The 18,485-nt window shown below is 36.3% G+C and overlaps 1 protein-coding gene and 1 long non-coding RNA gene across 52 annotated transcripts in view; one reads left to right on the top strand and one right to left on the bottom strand.

Annotated features, from left to right (window-relative positions):
* The window catches only part of LOC107313592 (uncharacterized), a 79,215-nt gene extending 66,033 nt beyond the window's left edge, over positions 1–13,182 (top strand). Inside the window, exon 5 of one of the 2 annotated variants that reach the window (XR_014945928.1) lies at positions 13,011–13,182. This is a non-coding gene — a long non-coding RNA (uncharacterized LOC107313592). The remainder of the gene's footprint in view (positions 1–13,010) is intronic. The other variant, XR_014945932.1, reaches the window with a different exon arrangement.
* The window catches only part of ANK2 (ankyrin 2), a 315,505-nt gene that overhangs the window by 45,695 nt on the left and 251,325 nt on the right, over positions 1–18,485 (bottom strand). For 30 of the 50 annotated variants that reach the window (XM_085546969.1, XM_085546976.1, XM_085546980.1 and 27 more), the window contains 5 exons: positions 14,571–14,715; positions 9,665–9,767; positions 8,981–9,084; positions 5,479–5,520; positions 4,564–4,599 (listed from right to left, as the gene is read on the bottom strand). In XM_085546969.1, coding sequence (XP_085403095.1) covers positions 4,564–4,599; positions 5,479–5,520; positions 8,981–9,084; positions 9,665–9,767; positions 14,571–14,715 — 430 coding nt within the window. The remainder of the gene's footprint in view (positions 1–4,563; positions 4,600–5,478; positions 5,521–8,980; positions 9,085–9,664; positions 9,768–14,570; positions 14,716–18,485) is intronic. The other 20 variants (XM_085546992.1, XM_085546991.1, XM_085546990.1 and 17 more) reach the window with 3 other exon arrangements.

Raw genomic sequence — 18,485 nt, forward strand, 5'->3', positions numbered from 1 at the left:
AAATTGAACATGGCATTTTTCTTTAGTACACGCTTGAGATGTAAAGTGATAGCTGTGTGTGTTCAGGCTTTAATTAGAGTTGCAACTATTTCTTTCAGTTTAAGTTTACTGAGTTTGTTTGGCAGTCAGAGCATGTCAGAGCAAGGTCTCTCGGTTATCTGTTATTGAAAGCAACAAGCACTTCAAAGAGTGGAAGAACAGGCAGAGGTAGGTATCACTGAAAGGTGGACAGAAAGATGAGGAGGAGAAAAAAAGTCAGACATTATTATTTACCATAAAAATAGCTATTTCTATCATACAGAACATCCGACATATTTACCAACTAACAAGATAAAATCTGGCAAACAGGGAATGTTCATCTCAGTATAGAGAAAAAAATATATTTGCGCCATATCTCTGAAACAGACCCCAGATGAAATGGGAGATTTCTGAAGGGTTCTGTGGCTTCTGGCTGCATAGAAAATTCAGGCAAACACAGCCCAGTGTGAGGACAGCAAAGAAGGAATGGTGCCAATTATCATACAAAAAATACACAAGAGCTAGTACACAAAAAGCAGATATTTTCTACTGTGAAATTTGAGGCAAACTGATTTTGGAGAACTAGGAAGGGATAGCATTAACACAGTGCAAAAGAAAGAAAGTGAATGGGAAAAAGTTCCCAGCTCAACAAACTGTGTTTTAAGAGTCTGAAACAACAGCATACAGATGTACGATATCTAGAGCTGACAAGAAGGTGGAATTATATATTTTTTGCCATCCCACCCTGTTTGTTTCTTAAGTTTTTGCTAAACACCTTTTTTTAACCCCTTTATTTAGTCCAATTTATTATAACCTTGCACAATCCACATTGGTTTGGATATTTATATGCAATAGAATCAATATAGTAATTTATTAATGAAGGATTTTCTGAATCATAGCAGCATCTTTTTCCATTTACTTGCCCTATAGAAGGGCATCAGGATGGTGACATTATTGTTGCAGGACTATAAAATCTTTCTTTTTTTTTTTTTTTTTTTTTTTCAGGGACTGTGTATATCAATACTGAAGTAATTCATACAAAACTATGGATTTTATGAATAAAACACACTTTCAGAAACACTCACTTATGAAAGTGAAAAAAAGTATGACTAATATAAAGGAATATTAACATTCAGATTAATTATTTGCTCCTTGGTCACTATTTCTCCTATCCCTAATGTTTCTTCTAGCAGAAATAAAGTGGCAAGACTGAGGTAGGAAGAGATTCCACTCAAAAGAAGAAACAAAACTAGCAGAAATAATTGGCAGATGTTAAGCCGCCACTGGAATTAGTGGTACTTTTTCATTGTAAATGCCTATGGACAAAAGGAAAACAATAAATAGTACTGGAGTATAAAAGCCCTAACACCATATGTACTTCTTATGCTCATGTAAGCTGAACGCTGCAAAAAAATTACTCTGGAACAAGCATGAAAATTGACTCCATCACCCAATTGCAGAAAGAACAAGTACAAGCATTTATGCACAGAAAATGAAGATCAGAGGGGTCTTAAAGTGATACACAAATGGCTGTTAAAGGTGCAAGAGAAAAATAAAAGAAAGAAAATGTTAATAGGATTAAAGGGCATGAGAAAGCTCTTACAGATTTTCACCAGAAAAGGAGAGAAAATGAGGCATCCTAAGAAAAATTAGGCAGATAAATGTTTCTTACGTGCTTCTATGGAAATCTATTGTAATTTTAAAAATTAGAGAGAAGATAAAATGATAATAACAACTTACAGGAACTCCACAGAAATACAATAGCTACAATTTTCAGAAGGGCTTAAAATGGCACAATAGAGGAAGGAAAACGTTAGCAGGGATTAATACAGTTAAGGAGAAATGAGGTAAAACTGAGCAGATGGAAAACAGTATAAATAGCAGAAAACATTTGGATAGTGGAAAACGTTCCTGTGAGTCATTTCAAAGATGGCCAAAATCAATGAGCTGATAGATCAAGCCATAGCACAAATGGTCATGTAACTTTCATCAGAAAAAGCCTACTTTAGAACACACTTTAAATGTCTTTCCCATGATAGCTACATACTGGGGAGGCATCCCTCTTTAGCATTAGCTTTGGGTTATCTTGGCAACTCACTGCAAAAAATTGATTTTAACTAAGTGATGATTCAATACCAAAGCCAATTAAGAGTTAAAATGGATGAAGTTAAAATCTGTGTGCCAGAACAAGGTAAAATTGACAGAATATTTGTCAGTATTTGGAGTCAAGACAGACTTACTCAAAGTTTCCTTTTCTGACAGTTTTAAAGGTTGAGTTAGAAATGATGCATGACACAAACATGTGACATTGACATTTATGCAGCCTTGCAAACAGGTTTGATACAGAGCTTTCCTGAGACTTAGTGAGGTGGCAGTGAAATTATTAGGGCTTTTTACGGCCAAAATCAATGAAACAAACTACCTTTGGGGAAAATATGGCTTCCTCTCTTTTAAAGAGAATGAAGGAAAAATCAGTATTTGAAAAATAATAACAAAATCAATTCTCTTCTAGAAATAAGTTATAGACAGCAGGTGATGCTACACATGCCTCTGTTAAACACATAGTTAGCAGTTAATCAAGCATTATCCATTCGCCTCTAATTTAACTATATCTACTAATAATTGGTATGAACCATTTAATTCCCTTTAATTCTAAAGCAATCAACCCTGGCAAATACACCTGGCATATGTCAAGCAACATAGCTATATCATACTGCTAGTTAAGGACATATAGAAAAGCCCCCTATAGCAAACATCGGTGAGTTTTCTGATGGCTCCATTTGAAAACACAATCTATGCATTAGATTTATCCACCTCATACAGACAAAAAGTACTGTGATTTCCAACTATTTGTACATTTTTGTATTTCAAATCCTATCCCATGTCATTATTCCCTCTCCCTTTATTGTTCACATGGAATAAATGTAATCTTATTTTGTATCTACGCTCATTTAAAAGACAGCAGGATCACAAACAAAAGATGGATTTGTCAACACTAGGGGGAGAAAGAAGACAAATACTGTGAGGTTTTTAAAGAACCGCGTACGTAAACAGGTTTGGAGAAGAGTCACGCTTCAAGGTAGCTGTAAATGCAAGCATGTTGGCACTCTGCAGAATCATTTGAAGAGCCATGCAAATCTAGCAATACAAAGTATCTTTCTAGAACAGGCAGCAGCTCTTCTAATACACACAAAATCAGAATAGGCAAACTCAATATACCACTTTCATATGGTAAGTTAAGGTATGATTATCCTTTAAACTAGCTAAGCAGGCATACATGCTCTCATCAGGTAGCAAGATACAGTCAAAAAGCTACAACTGGAGCACATCCATTGTAGACACATTTAACAACTCTTATATGTATGTTATCTTAATTTTATAAAAGAAAACAGGAAACAAGGAGATAGCAGCATTCAGTGTAAGTCGCAGTGAGAAGAAGCAGAAACAGACAATCAGGGTGCTTCAGCTGTTGTAAAGTGTTCAGCTGGAGAAGGCAACCCATAGAACTGAAATTAAGAGAAAAGGCCTTGTTCCAGCTCCCACTGAAGTCAACAGCAAGATAATCGGCTACCTCAGTGTCCTTTTGATCAGGCTGCAGCTATGCCATGTGCAAGCAAGGCAAAATACACATTTGAGGAGGACAAAAAACATGATTCTACACAAGAATCCACTAGAACTCATGATAATATTCTCTTCGCTGGAGAAACTGAGTGACATCACCTCAAAATATGGTTCTGTAGTTTGGGGTTTTAATTAGACACTTAATAATTTTGAGTAGCTGAATATTTTTGAAATTCTATTCTTTTCCCATGATTATGTGAAAGGAGATGGAATTTTGTGTCCATAAACATCTCCATAAACACCTCGTTTGCTAAGTGAACATAATGGGGAAGTACCACTTCAGGTCTCTGTGGAGGAAGTGATGTGCCAGTGATTAAATCACTGCTTAACACAGAAAATGCATTTGGTATGAAAAATTAAAAATAAAAATAGGGGGTCCAATTTTGTTTCTATCAAATGCAGCACTGTTATTCCACTGGTTCCAATAGGGTGGCCTAATTTGGAAGATATGGCCTAGGAAGTGGTTCTGCAACGTTCTCTATACAGACCACGATGAGAAAAAACCCTCTTTGTGATATGAAATGTGATACTAAACCTATTTAAAGTGGTTTGTGTTGCTTGTATTTTTTCCTTCCTTTTAACAATATTCATTCAGATCACTGATAGGGAAAATTTAATTAAATCAAGGGTTAAATCAAATTAGAAATATATAGGAAGTTTCACAAGGCTGTTTGCAGCAGACGTATAATGTGCCCAGCATTTTCTCATATAGGACATAACAGCATATGGGAGATAGTGGATGCTCGCTCACAAGAAGAGAAGTAAGTCCATGCGTAATTGTTATTGACAGAGCAGGTTTTTTTCCTCTTGCCTAATGTGCACTATCAAAACACTAAAGCAGCCTGAAGTGAGGTAAGGGAGAAGGATAAATATGGCAGATGAGAGGTGCAACATATTAAAGAAAGAAATTATGCAGAAGTTCACCTGCTGTTGTCATGATCAAGACATGGAGAAGAGCATCTGCAACAGAACAGATGATTTAACATCAAGAAAGTAAAGAAAAGAAAAGGAAAAAATAAATGAGTTAAATGAAATACTGAAATACTGGAAAAATGAAACAGATTTCTAAATTAAACACATGAATATATACACTATATGCATATTCATTACAGGTGAGAAAGTAGAAGGAGGTATGAAAAGTAAGCCTACATAAACATCCTCGGTTACAAATGATTACTACTACAACAGCAGTGAAGACAGAATGCTCTGCTTTCACTATGTACATTCTCAAACTGGAAGTCAGATACATAAAATGTAAAGTCAGAATCTGAGTAAATCTTTCAGAAACAGACTACAAGTGGTTTCTGTAAATACATTTAAATTTGGACCATGATACATATCAAAAGTATGTGTCCAGAGGAATTCCAGACGGTGTTTCTGGTAACACAAGAAATGATGATTTTCTATTCTTTAAATTCCCTACCTATATGTTCTATTGTTCCTTTTAAGCATGTTTCTTGTCCTCCTTTTGTTCTCCATTTCAGGATGACAAATCGTAAGCTTTCAGTTTGACCCATGTAGGCTCTCAGTAAGGTGTCATATGGTCAGTAAGTATACTGATATTGCTTGTTATCATCTGTATTTCCATTCTATTTTCTTCCATTGACAGAAACAGGGATTTTCTGTTAATGAAATACACCCCCTGCTTTACCTTATTGTGACTTCCTGAATAAGGCTAAAATACAATTTGAAATCATTTAGGTTTTCAGACTTTAGAAGTGACTATCAGCTGGTAGCTGCCAGGTCCTGTTTCCGTAACTGCTTCTGAGAAATGAATGTCATATTGGGGAAACAATATCATGGATTCAAAATACAACACTCAAAATATAGTTTGTTTACCTTGTTAGTAAGGATCCAGTCTCCTTTTTGGCAGACAGACAGCTAAGAATGATAATTCACATTATTTGTCACAGTACCAGCTACCAACTCCCTTGTCCTCCCTTTTTCATTGAGGGAAGAAACAACTTCCAGAAAGGTAAATTTAATAATAGCCCAGCTACTTAATTTTGTCAGATAATACTGATACACTTGAAGTGCCTATTAATCAAATATGTTAATCACTCCTCCATCAATTTAAGAAAATAAAATCAGTATTTTTTATTAAGCAGGAGTTTTATTGCAAGCAAATTAAGAGTTGGAAAACCTTTAGTGCTACCATGTATCTTGCTCCAGGACATGGAAGCAAGGTCGTATCAGTGCAACATCAACACAAAGCTCCTTACTCTCACTGCCACACTCCTGACAGCATGACAGATCTGCCTCTTCTTATCTACCATATCTTTATGTATTAGTCAGGAAAATTCTTAGAATATAATCTACAGATCTAAACTGGGAGATTTTGTTCACCACATCACCAGAAGCAAAGAATGAAAACAACATAATTTTGCACAGTACTTATCCCTGAAAATCCTATACTCAGTTTTATCTTTAGCATGCACACTTAACTACTGTGGGTGATAGAAACCTAAGAATATAATACTGACAAGAAATGTCTGAATGCTGAAAGTGAAAAGAAACCATTCAGTTCAGCTTTTCTTTTTGCCTTCTAACTTAATGAAAATATTTTGTGTTTTTGAATAGTAGGATATTGTAAGGTATCAGATTAAAGCTGTGAAACATATTTGCATTTATGTAGGTGCTAGTTCTGTCTCTCATTAGACTTCAGTAGGAAATTACACATAACACCCCTTTTATTACCAGCACAGTGATAAAATACTACCTTATTGAACATTTAGCATCCAGACTTCCTAATACAAAGACAAATCCTTACCTTTGCTGAACATGTAAAATCAGTTTTATCAGAAGTAAATCTGATTTGCTGAAAGGAAGTTTAAATGCAGAACTTTGTACACTTTCCTTAAGCCAATGTATTAAACTATTCAGAAATGGTTAACTGTGTAAAAACATCTGGGAGATGTTTATGTTGAAACAGTGGGCACCAAGAGTGTTACATTTAATGAGATAATTTTTTTCTTGTTTTTGAAACAGCTGCCAAAAACTCTGACCAGGGATTTTGTCTTGTATGTCATACTGATGAACCGAAACAACAGCTACAGTTAAGTTTTAAATGGATAGTTGATATTTTTTCTCCTTCAGAAATGTCAGACCTAGGAGAAGTTTTGGTTAGTCATGCAAAGATTGAAACATACACCTGTGAAATTTCATACCCAGAGAACAGTTCTAAGTTTATCTTTTTGACTGGACACATTACACTGTGATCCACAGAAACACCTCTCTACAATAGGAGGCTGGTAAAAACTCAGTAATTTGGAGTTAGCCACTGAAGTAGTGCAAGGAGAGAATAATATCAATTTTCTCTCAGATTGCACAAAATGAAGATAATCTGTGCCAAAAAAAGCTCTGTCCAATACTTTGCTGATGTAACTTCATAAAAAAAAGTGGTCTACGTTTAGTACATTTCTAGCATCTTGGGCAAAAGCAAGTGCATACTCTTGCTTAAAGCTATTAGCAATGTTTATTTAGTGTTTCATTCCTGATATACAATACTTCAGTGCTTGTAGCCAAAACATCAGCAATATTGCTCGTTCCTAATAACCTATCAACAATAGTGTGTACTTAAAGAAGGGTGTAGGTGATGGAAGGGATATAGATGACAAATACATCTGCTTTCTTCAGGTTAAGTGAATGCAACAATCATGCATACCGTGCTTCTACAGCAGTTTCATTTTTAAAAAGGGACCTTACAAGCGTAACTCTAGTACGCAATCTATTTGCATTAAAAAGATGCACCCCAGCAGTTTCTGATAACTTGAATAAATCTGATTTGATAATCTTGATAAATCTAAGTGAGATAAAAACGAAGTGTTGTACAGTCTTTTCCAAAGGCTGAGTAATTGTTAAGATAGATTTCTTCAATGCAGTATTTAGAAGATATATGAGAAAAACATCATTTGTGTGGTGTTGAACTTTATTGTTTCATACAGGGATGCAGAGAGAGTTGTTGCTCTTAAAATCAGATATTCTTATCCTTCCAAAAGTATCCCGGTCATCAAAAAAATTTAAACCACTAATATTTTTTTTGAACAAGAAATAAATTTTACGCTTCTAGAAAGTGTTTAGTTCATCCTCTAAAATCACTAGAAAGACCTACTTGCTGTAAATGAAAAGAAATACATCCTTTGGAAAAAGTCTGTAAACTATTTAGGGTTAGAATAAGCACAAATCCAATTTTAAAGCTTATATCTTGACATGGATAATAACATATGTATACTGTACAAATTAAGCATAGTCATTTCATTTGTTAGTTATAGAGCTCAAAAAGCATATCCAAACAACACTGGCCATGTCCAAATATCATAGTACCAGCTAGCAAACTCCTCATATATGCTATAGATCAGTCAATTTGCACTCTCAGTTATGACAACATTGCTCCTCCTTTAGCCCCAAACTGCCTGTCATTCCAGATATGACTCTAGTATTATCTTTGAAAGATACGGACTGCAAACTAATTTGAGATTAACAAAAAATCTTCCATTTTGTGTTGTTCAGCCATTCTGCATACTACATAGCTCCAGAGAAATGAAATGCTTTTGTATTGCATGGTTTTTACTACTCATCCGCACGTCTCATCAAATCTCTTGACACAAATGTCAAACTCAGTGTAAAGAATAAAATTACTTCAAACACAGTAAGCAAGAGCACTTAAATGCATGCACAGATTTTGAGGCCAACCATGAGAAGCTTTATTAGTAAGAGTTTGACTGGGCCAACATTTTGACCTGTCTTACTATGTTTCTAAGTTTTGCCTGAAAGGCAAACGTTTACAGAAAATCAAGTGTGAGAACACGTGTACACAGTGGCCAAATATGCGTAAACCATGTAATGTTTATGGTGCTTGTCTATTACACACTTCATGTAATTTAAGATCCTCTATTTTTGTTGTTTTGTTTTGAATTAGTAATTCTGACTTTGTGTTTACATAAATACTTCATTAGCACAGGAAATAGTTTGCCACCAAGACTGATGAGCCCTGTGGCATTAGTTATTACTAACTTTGAAAATGACTTTTTCCTATAAAATTCAAACAGATAAATCTGTGACAATTATCTTATTCCTCAGGAACCTGACAGAAAGCCAACTTGCATCATTTCACTGGATATCAGTGATTTCAGTGGGTAGGTAGTTCTGGTATTCAGAGTTGCCAGAACTTAAGTGATTGTAACAATTTATTGACTTCTCTAGGAGATGATGAATTTAAAAGAACAACTCTTAGTTAAGATTCTGTTAAAAATACTGCCATTACAAGTATTCTGTTTCTTTCTCAATTTCTTTCTCTTTCTATTTTTTTAAACTTGAAGACAGTGCTAATTGATACACTTACCCTGAATGAATAGGGCTGGAAGAAAGAGCCACATTGTCCAAGTTTTCAGGCCCCCAGCTTAAGCGATATGAATTCCTTTCTGCTTCTTTCGCCAGAGTAGTTACCTTGGTAAACAAAAAAAAAGTGTTGTTTGTTGGGTTTTACTACAATTAATTAATCAACGAAACAATAAGAAGGTGCATTTTGCATAGTACTACCTACAGTGCTTGAATTCTTTTCAAAAGAAAACAAACGATAGTAGCAAAATGATATTAGAAACCCCTTACTATAACATTTTATACTTGCCCAAAGTAATCATTTCCATTAGTGGTCCCACTGAAATAAACGCTGTGATTTATCAAAGTGGCACTTCCTGAATCATTTTTTCTTAACTTACAGGTATGCTTCAGGATAGTAACTTTGAGGATAGTGGCTTTGATTTCATCAGATCACCTGTTTGGCCCAATGACTATTAGTATGGTACAATAGAGAACATTATTATCTTTGTCCCGTATTCATACAGCACAGTCATTTATTTTGGAATAGAGTTTAATATTGCCTAGTAAAATATGCCATTAAGTATCAAGAGATTTATATTACAATAGATAAAGCAACACACACAATATGTTCTCAGTACAAATTAAACAGTAATTTTTGTGTATTTCCAGATTTGCCCAACTGAAGTGTGAAGTTAAGTGTGCTTACCTGCTGGCTAGGGATTACAACAGTGTCGTCAATCATGGCACTGTCCCTCAGGTAGGAGGCATGACTCAGAGTGTGAGACCTGTCTGAACTGAAGGATCGCAGGCTGGTAGGTTGGTAGGATGTCATAGCAATAGATCAGCAGTACAGATGATGTTGCAAAGGTGTGATGATAGATCAAGTGGGAGAATGAAAAAAAGCGTGCAATTAGCAATATGATGCAGCTTCCAGGGGGAGTATATAATAGTCATAAGGGGCAAAAATAGAGCTTTACAAGTCTATTGAGCTACTTTTCTGACCAAAGGCCACAAAGCATTTTGACTGACTTGTATTCATTTCAAATGCAGAACCTAGAGATTAATCTAGGTGATTTTACAGTTTACTTTATATTCACAGATGCTTCATACTTGGCTTTGTGGCATGATTATTTCCTTACTTATAACAAACACAAATTGCTTTTAAGTAAGGCTCTTTCGAAGAGTTCTCTCTCCTGCTACATAATGCAAAAAAACCAGAATGCTAAATCTGAAGAAAATCTGAAATGACACTTTCTAGAACTTAGTTCTGATCTCTGCTAATACCATTGAAACTTTAAATGAGTAAAGCTTGATATTGTCCCCTGGAAGGTACACACAGCAAAGTGAATTGTGGCCAGCCGCAAGCTCCTGCGTAAGACAAAATTCTTCCTCTGTATGCCAACAACATCTTTAGAGAGGCAATCTGAATGTCAACACTGTTTTCTCATTAAGCACATACAGCTCCACAGAATACTGGTTGCTGTAGCAATGAGCGATGCAAGGCAGTAAATAAGCTGCTTCCAAGCACTGGCTCAGAATTTAACTGCAGTATTCACTTGCAAAAAGCCAAAAGGACAAATAAGACACCACAGAAGGAAATATCGAGGTAAATGGCGTTTCTGCTATCAAATAGCACTAGCTTGGTGCTCTATATGCATTCACTAGCAGGAGCATCTAAAAGTGACTTTTAAAAGTGGATCTGCCACCTTTACACAATGAATGTGCACTTTGTGATATTGTTCAGTGCTCTGATGAATACAGCACATGTACCCAAAGGAAGTAGCCTTTTTTTTCATGGCTTATACATCCATGAGTACCACTCATAATGACTAAAGCACTGGATCAGAACAGCAGACATTTATTCGGACATGTAGATATTTTAGGGATAATTAACTTTCATCTGTCAGCGATAAGATCGTCACAATTACATTGTGGACATGACATTCAAGTACTTAAATGCAGACAATGTCAGAAATCAGGTTTTACCGTCTGGTTCAGAACAAACAGCCATTTGGAATAATAGCTAACTTCATCAGCCCCACCTCCCATTTTAATCCCTTTTTAAAAGAAAATGATAATCTTATTCTTATTACAAATATGTAAGACTGTGGAATGATCAGTGCTATTATGACTGGCAGATACCAATGGCCTACTTAGCATAATAGATGGACTGTACAACACTAAAACTCAGATAAGCGTTACACAAGGATCAACTTTAGAAAAGTCTTTAGAAAAAAACAAAATGCCCACCACCAAGTAACCTCATCAACATGTCATGCAATGCCTTTCACCCAGACAAGTAAAAGAGGTAAGACAGGTAAGGCTGATACTAGGAATATTTCTGGAATTGTGCATTTCTGGAATATAATTCTGATTTCATTAAAACAATAATTATCTTGACTTCAAGTAGTTCACCCTGACTGCACAAATCATTCCAGAAAAAAACACAGTGAAAGGCACTCTTGACAGAAGGGTATTCTGGTTAAACATTTTAGTGTGAACTAGGTAGGCACAGTACATGCTGCTTACTCATAATAACAGTACTTCAATGAACATTTGTTCTTTGGGTGGAAAATAAGCTCCAGTAGCAGACCCCATTTGTCAACATTAGATTTTTTCCACTTTAATACTTCATACTTTCAGAACTGCTTTGCTGTGCTATGCAATGCTGGAAAGAAGTTCCATCCAAACTGTAGGTTCTGCCATCCAGCTAATATAACGTGTAACACTGATGAAAGGGAATAGGTACTAGATTTGACTGGTCATCTGTATGGAGATTTTGTCCATGTTCTCCTACAAGAACCCAGAATTACTACTACTACTACAGCCACTACAAGCAACCCAGTACATTTCCAGTATGTGGTGCATCTATGTTACCTCCAATAAATACCCAGTACTTCTGAGAGTATGGACTTCATCAAAAGACAAGGTATGCACAAACAAGACTGAGCTCTGCAATAAATTAGTTTTAATTTTCTATTATATATTTCTACTGTTTATTTCAAAAGTAGTGTTTAGACAACACTGCCCCTCTTTTATGCATGGCACCAGGTACATGAAGAACAAACAGTAGTTTGTTTGAAATCTGTGATTCTGAGATCTACAGACAAAGATGCTGTCTGAAATGTCAGTCCAATTAAGGAAGTGTAGTGTCATCAGACAGAAAGGACTGTTTACTTCTGTAATAGCTCTTCAGGAATCCTGTAAGAGGATTCCTAATCAACACTAATGTCTAAGTGCAAATTCTTTCCAACTGGTACATCTCTGTCCCAGTTTGAGAAGTCAGCAACACTCTCCTCGGCCACAGCAAGTGAACTGTGAAACCCAACAACCCTACAAAGCTCTTAATCTATGCATTGCTTGTGTTTAGGTATGTACAGGCATGTATCATTCACCTCTCCTAAGCCCTGAACGAACCCCAGAGAGTATCCAGAAAAGGAAAGCAGAATACTCTAGCCAACTTTCTAATCTGGAAAATTAGAAGACCATACTGCAGTACTTGCCCAACCACCTGAACATGTAGACAGATCTAGTAACCTCTAGTCCAGCTGAGTGTATCTATCACTGTGGGAAGTGTATAGGGTTTCAGAAACCTGGGAAAATAACCTGGTATCATTGAAAACTGTATAAATCAGCCTTGAAAATACCTCACTATTAGAGACCGAAAAGTTTCCCCATAGATATCATGAACAAAAGATGGTAGGTACCTACACTGAAAAGGAGCATATTCAAATACTGGTGATCTCATATGGCCTGAAATGGTTTTTGCCCTCCATATTCAAAGAGGGAATCCAACTTGTGTAGCCCATTCTATTTATTTTTTATTCTAATTCTACCTCTGTTTCTCTGCACAGAAAATGAGAACAGCTAACTTTCCCAGCAGCACGATGAGAGGAAAATTTCCAGCTGTTGCAACCTTGTGCAGCTCCCCTGATCTTTACTTGAGGGGAGTTTCTGTGTTACAGTAGCTATGTCATACTGTGAACTTTCTACTGTCCTACTGACAGAAACGTTGTATCTGTATTCACCTATGCATATCATATTCATTCCAGACCACAGCCACCTGCAACAGCAACATCATTCATTTGGTTCTCAAGATTAACATTCCAGCACACAGCAGGCCTTCAAAATGAACGAAGAGAGACAAGTGCCATGAAAGGATAGAGAGACGCGTTTTCATGCTATGTAATACCTACCTGGGCATGGTGCTATGGAAGCGTATGAAAAAGAATGAAGGGGAGAGAGAAATAAAATAAATATGGAAGATGGTTACAAAAGAAAATAATGTTTTTAAATCAAATTGTTAATGCATAAGATTATATGAAGTTGCTCGTAATATTTTGCTTTGCTGAATTTCTTTAGAAAACAGTTGGTGTAAGGCAATGAAAATTATAAGAAAAAATAAAATACCAACAACAAAATAACTTAAAAAATCTGTCTGAAAATTCTTACAACAAGCAACCTGATAGTGACACAAAATGACACCATGGAGTCAGAAAGATGCACTTCTTTTCATACTTTCTCTCTTTATCATTTTGCTTCTTTTCAATATACCCATGCATGGTAAACAATGTGAAATCATTTTCATTCAGTTCTCAATAGAACACATCAATTATACGCATGTGAAAATCTACTGAAATCCACTGACAGTTTTTTGAAAGTTAAACTGTTCTAAATGGGAGCAGAAACTGGCTTAACACTTGGCTGCACAATCACTTCATACAACCTCTTAAAAAACAAAAACAACAACAAAAATGAAAAGCCCACAGAAACATTTTTACCATTGAAAAAGCATCAAAAGAGGTTTTGATTTTTAAGCATTCTGATGCAGTTCATAAACATCATCTGAAACTCAAAAAGCAATACAGTCACTTTGTTTTCAGCGGATTCACTGAAGCTGTCTAAAAACTAACAAAGGCTGCAAGTTTAAAAGACCTCAGTGACGAGGGGTGTACACATGCTGTGAGGCAAACTGAACTGTTTCCTGACATCCTTTGTTCCAGCAGCAATTCACAGCCTACTGAAGTAAACAGAATGGATCCTACTGATTTCACTGAGCTTCGGAAACGTTGCCAGCGTAACAGTCAAAGCTCAAAAATGATGTAGGCTACAATTTATTTCTGTTGCCAAGACCTCCTTTCTTTAAATCATTTCTTTAGCTAACCTTGTCAATTCCCCACAAACTGCTCAGAAGAAAGTCAGCTCACCTAACACTAGCACACACTGTTCACCTACCCACACAATTCCTGACTCACATACAGAGAAGATCAAGACGATTTTATGAGTCCTTTCAAAGACAAGACTTCTTCCTTTGCCTGACCACAAAGACAATAAAACAAGCCACACTTTTTCAAGAACCAAATAAGAACCAGAAACAAATTATTCACTAGATTCTGAATACGGTATTAGTGCCAGATGTATTAATTTCTTGACTGGCTGGGAAATATTCCTCCTGACCACACCTTTCTCCTACAAGGTGGTAACTGATACCCTGACATACTTCGTAAAGAAATGTTAAGTGAGTCATCCCGTTTATCTCTTTAGTTAAAGAAACTGAGAAATGGATTGCAAACACTCATTACAAGAGAAAGGACATGTGTCCAGGCAAATACCTGTCAGACCGCCCTCCTTCCAAGCTGTACCTCAGGTAGTTCATACCATCTAAGAACTGGCTGCTTGGTAAAGAGTCATCTCCTAATTCTTTGAGGTCTTCTGGCCTTAGGTACTCTCCTCCATCTCCTGTCATTGTATCATCACCTTTAAATCAAACGCAGAGGGGACAGAGATAAGCATACACACACATTTAATTTTGTTTACACATTGGAATCTAAAAGCTGGATGGCACAATAAAAACAAAGGCATTTTCCAGTCAAGAAACACTGCAAACCACAAGCAATTAATGTATTTAATGAAGCCGGCACATCAAGCAAGATTTAAAAAAATTCAAAATAAAGTTGAGAAAGCAATCACACTTAGTCTGTATTCATTGCACATACTGGTGAGGGGCAAATATCTTTGCTATTTTGTAAAGCACAGCCTCTACATCCCTTTTTTTCCTCTTTTTTTTTTTTTTAAGCTCTCTGGTCACTAGTTTATTGTATCAGTGCTGGAAAGTCTATGATCAAACATAACCACATATTTGATTGCATACTATGTGTTTTCAGCTGAGAAGGTATTTTCCCTAGACTTATGCCTGACAGTTGCAAATCCTTATGCGAACTCTCAGTTTTCCAAATTCCACATCATACAACAATGTCTCATGCAAGTCCCATCACCTTTGTGCATCAAGCACAAAAATGTTTCTAAAACAAGGCAATAATAATCAGAATCTGGATCATTTATCCAAAAGTAATTCATAATGAATCTATGCCTAAGTGATAATTGGTTATTGGATATAGCAACCTTTTTGCATGGATCTTGAATTTTCAGGCCCAAAATGATTTTCCCCAGGAAATTTTGTCTATATGAAGTTGTTGTTAGCTTTTGCTGTCAGACAAACATAATGTTCTGAACTGACAAACAGCATACAGGGTTCTTTCCATTTCCATTTGCAACATGGTTTCCCTCCACAGTTTCTTCCTGGAGATGTACTTATTTCAGCCATTTTCACAAGGGTGAAAAGCATGAGTCTGCCAGTGGCTTTGTGAGGCCTAAAGAACCACACAACATGGCCCTAAGCCATCAATACATTCAGGTTTTCTTATTTTCTTAGCTGCATAGGAAAATAACAAGAACCTGAAGCTCTTCTCCAGGTATGTGAAGGGACTGTATAGGAACTGTATTCAGAGGCTACAAATCCCAGCCATTAATTCACCCTGATACAGTCAGAAACCCAAAGCATTGTAAGGGCTGGGGAAGTGTTATCAATGCTGTTTCAGATAGCATTCACTTGGGCATCTGGACTACTGCCATTCATGAGATTTAAAGACATCATAAATGTTACTGCAGCTATTTCTGGTAGAGGGTCTTTTTTCCCCCTGCAAAATGTTATTAGCATTACAAACTGTATGAATGGTGCTCACTCCTCAGGGAAGACATCTCGATATTTATTTACATGAAACAAACCAAACTAGTTGTTTTAGCTTGATGTTTCAGCTGGCAAATAAATCACCCACATTTTTTCACCTAAAAAACAACTAACCTTTGGGGTTTAAAACTTTTTTTTTATGTGTACACAAATATTATATGTAAGAGTTCTAAATCTCATCAGTATAACAAGAACAGCTCTTGAAAATTCCATCTGCCCACATTAAGAGGGAGAATCTGGGCACTGTTTCACAGAAAACAATAAAATGCATTTAATTATTGCATGTTTCCCATCTTCTAACAGACGATGCCTTCTGTTTCCTGGTAATGTCACATAAAAAACACGGAGCTTAAAGAAAACTTGGAAGATATTAAGGCAATTAAGTTAACCAAATAAATAATAAAAGGAGCTTCAAAGTTAGATTTCATATAAACTAGATTCTAATAATCACAGCAGACATTCCATCTATAACAGAAATGAAGTCTTCATCACTTTGATCACACCCACATCCTTAGGAAAAAAAATTAAAAATCCCATCTCTACTCTTATTTCAGCTTTGGCCTCTAATCAAAGAGTCAGCAGTAATAAGTCCAAGCAACACTAACTGTTTTGTGTGATGTGAACATCTGCAAACAGTAGTAAGGGTATAGATGAGTATTTCAGAATGTATTCAGAACATTTTATCTGTTGGTAACACAGCTTACTTGCTAGCATACTTGTCTTGAGTGAGTGAACTAGAAGCTAATGTCACTCCCTACTAAGCCTTGTTACCTTCCATTTTTACTTAAGGAGCTGAACAAACCAAAAAACTGCTAAAAAGTTGCACAGCCTCACATGGAGGGAAAAGAAAGAAAAAAAAGAGATATACATTTAAGTATAAATGATTGTGCAGCAATATAACTTTACATACAACTATGGGTACCTGAGTGTCTTCATGTCTTATCTGCAGGACAATTGCATGATGCAAAATAAATTAAGTCTATGTAAGAAGCGCTCATTCATCCTACCATTAAGACTGCCGCCATAAGAATGTCTCACACAACTATACTCCCTAATCTCAGTCAATTTGTTCTCCTGTAATTTGTATAAAAACATACAGCTGTTATCTGCTAAGAAGAAATCACATACTCAGCTGCCTGTGAGCTTCTTTACTTAGCAGTTTTTACAAGTTCTTAGTTTTGTAGCAGTAAAAGAAATTACCCTGTTTAATCATGTTAACAATGCTTCACTCACATTCTCCACTAAATTAATGATGGTCATATTTTCACACTTAGTAAATGGTTCACAACACACAGAATCCTTTACATCAATCTTCAGTGACTTCCAGTGGCAGTTTATGAACTCATAGGTGTATTTCAGTGAATTACACACTTAGTGATTTATCTTCTATTGACTTAAACAAAATGCCTTCCTTTCTTCAGTGATACCAATAGAATTTCAGGGGCTTACCTGATGGGGAAAACTGTTTACAGAACACCTAAAGCTGACACTGCACCATGTCTCAATTAAAGAATTCATGTTCATCCTCAGCCTCATCAATGCCACTGCTCATCTCCCAAATATATCTAAAGATTTTGTCAATATCTGCTTTTCTGAGCAACGCCATCTTCTCCAGGGCAGATATAAAAAGAAGAAAAATAGAGAAAAGGAATTACCAATTGCCTGGTCTCTTCTAAAAGAAACACTGGGGTTTTACTGGAAAGGAACACTAAATAACAGAAAGTCAAACAAAAAATCTGCTAAATTAGGACCTATTTCAGAAACTAATACTGGGCAAGTGAAAGCTACGTTAATGATTGCTAGCAACAACCTTCTAGTCTTAAACTTTATTTGCCATGACCAAGTCAACCAATGGCATAACTCCTTCAAGCAGCAAGAGAAGCACAGACCTTCTAGGACTCATGAATCCACATATAGCAGAATGCAGAGCTGTGCATACACACACGTTCAGAAACACTGAAGCCAGTGATTCAGTGTTGTACCTCAGCAACCTAACTGTCTCACAGCAGGAGCTACTATGTCAGCAGCAACATCACATAGTTGACCTGACCAGAATCCCAATACAATTCTGCATCATGATGTGCAATCATGAGGTGAGGAGTCTTCCACTCTGCTGTGTTTTGTGCTGGAGATGCACTCCCTAAAAACTCCTTTTGTTTCTCATTGACTCAAAAGACCCTGAACATTAAAGACACAGCTGACACAGAAACTGAATTTTAAAAGCAGCAATCCCATGGTTGTGTGCAGACTCACAACTATGAAGCAGGAAGCATGAAACATGCCCTCTGAGACGCAATCAGCACTGCATGTATCCATTGACTGTTCAGTTAGGCAGGTAGGCACACCAAAAACAGACCCAGCATGAATGGGAAACTTTCTTCCACTAGCCCTTTCAAATGAGTATATCAAGAAGTACGTCAAGGAGTAGGAATAAATTCTATTCCTAACACTGTCAGAGTTACAGTGGAGCTGTTTTCAAAGACTGCACTGAATCAATCTA

This window comes from Coturnix japonica, chromosome 4 (assembly GCF_054131305.1).
Source record: "Coturnix japonica strain WE chromosome 4, WE-NBRP24, whole genome shotgun sequence".
NCBI lineage: Eukaryota > Metazoa > Chordata > Aves > Galliformes > Phasianidae > Coturnix > Coturnix japonica.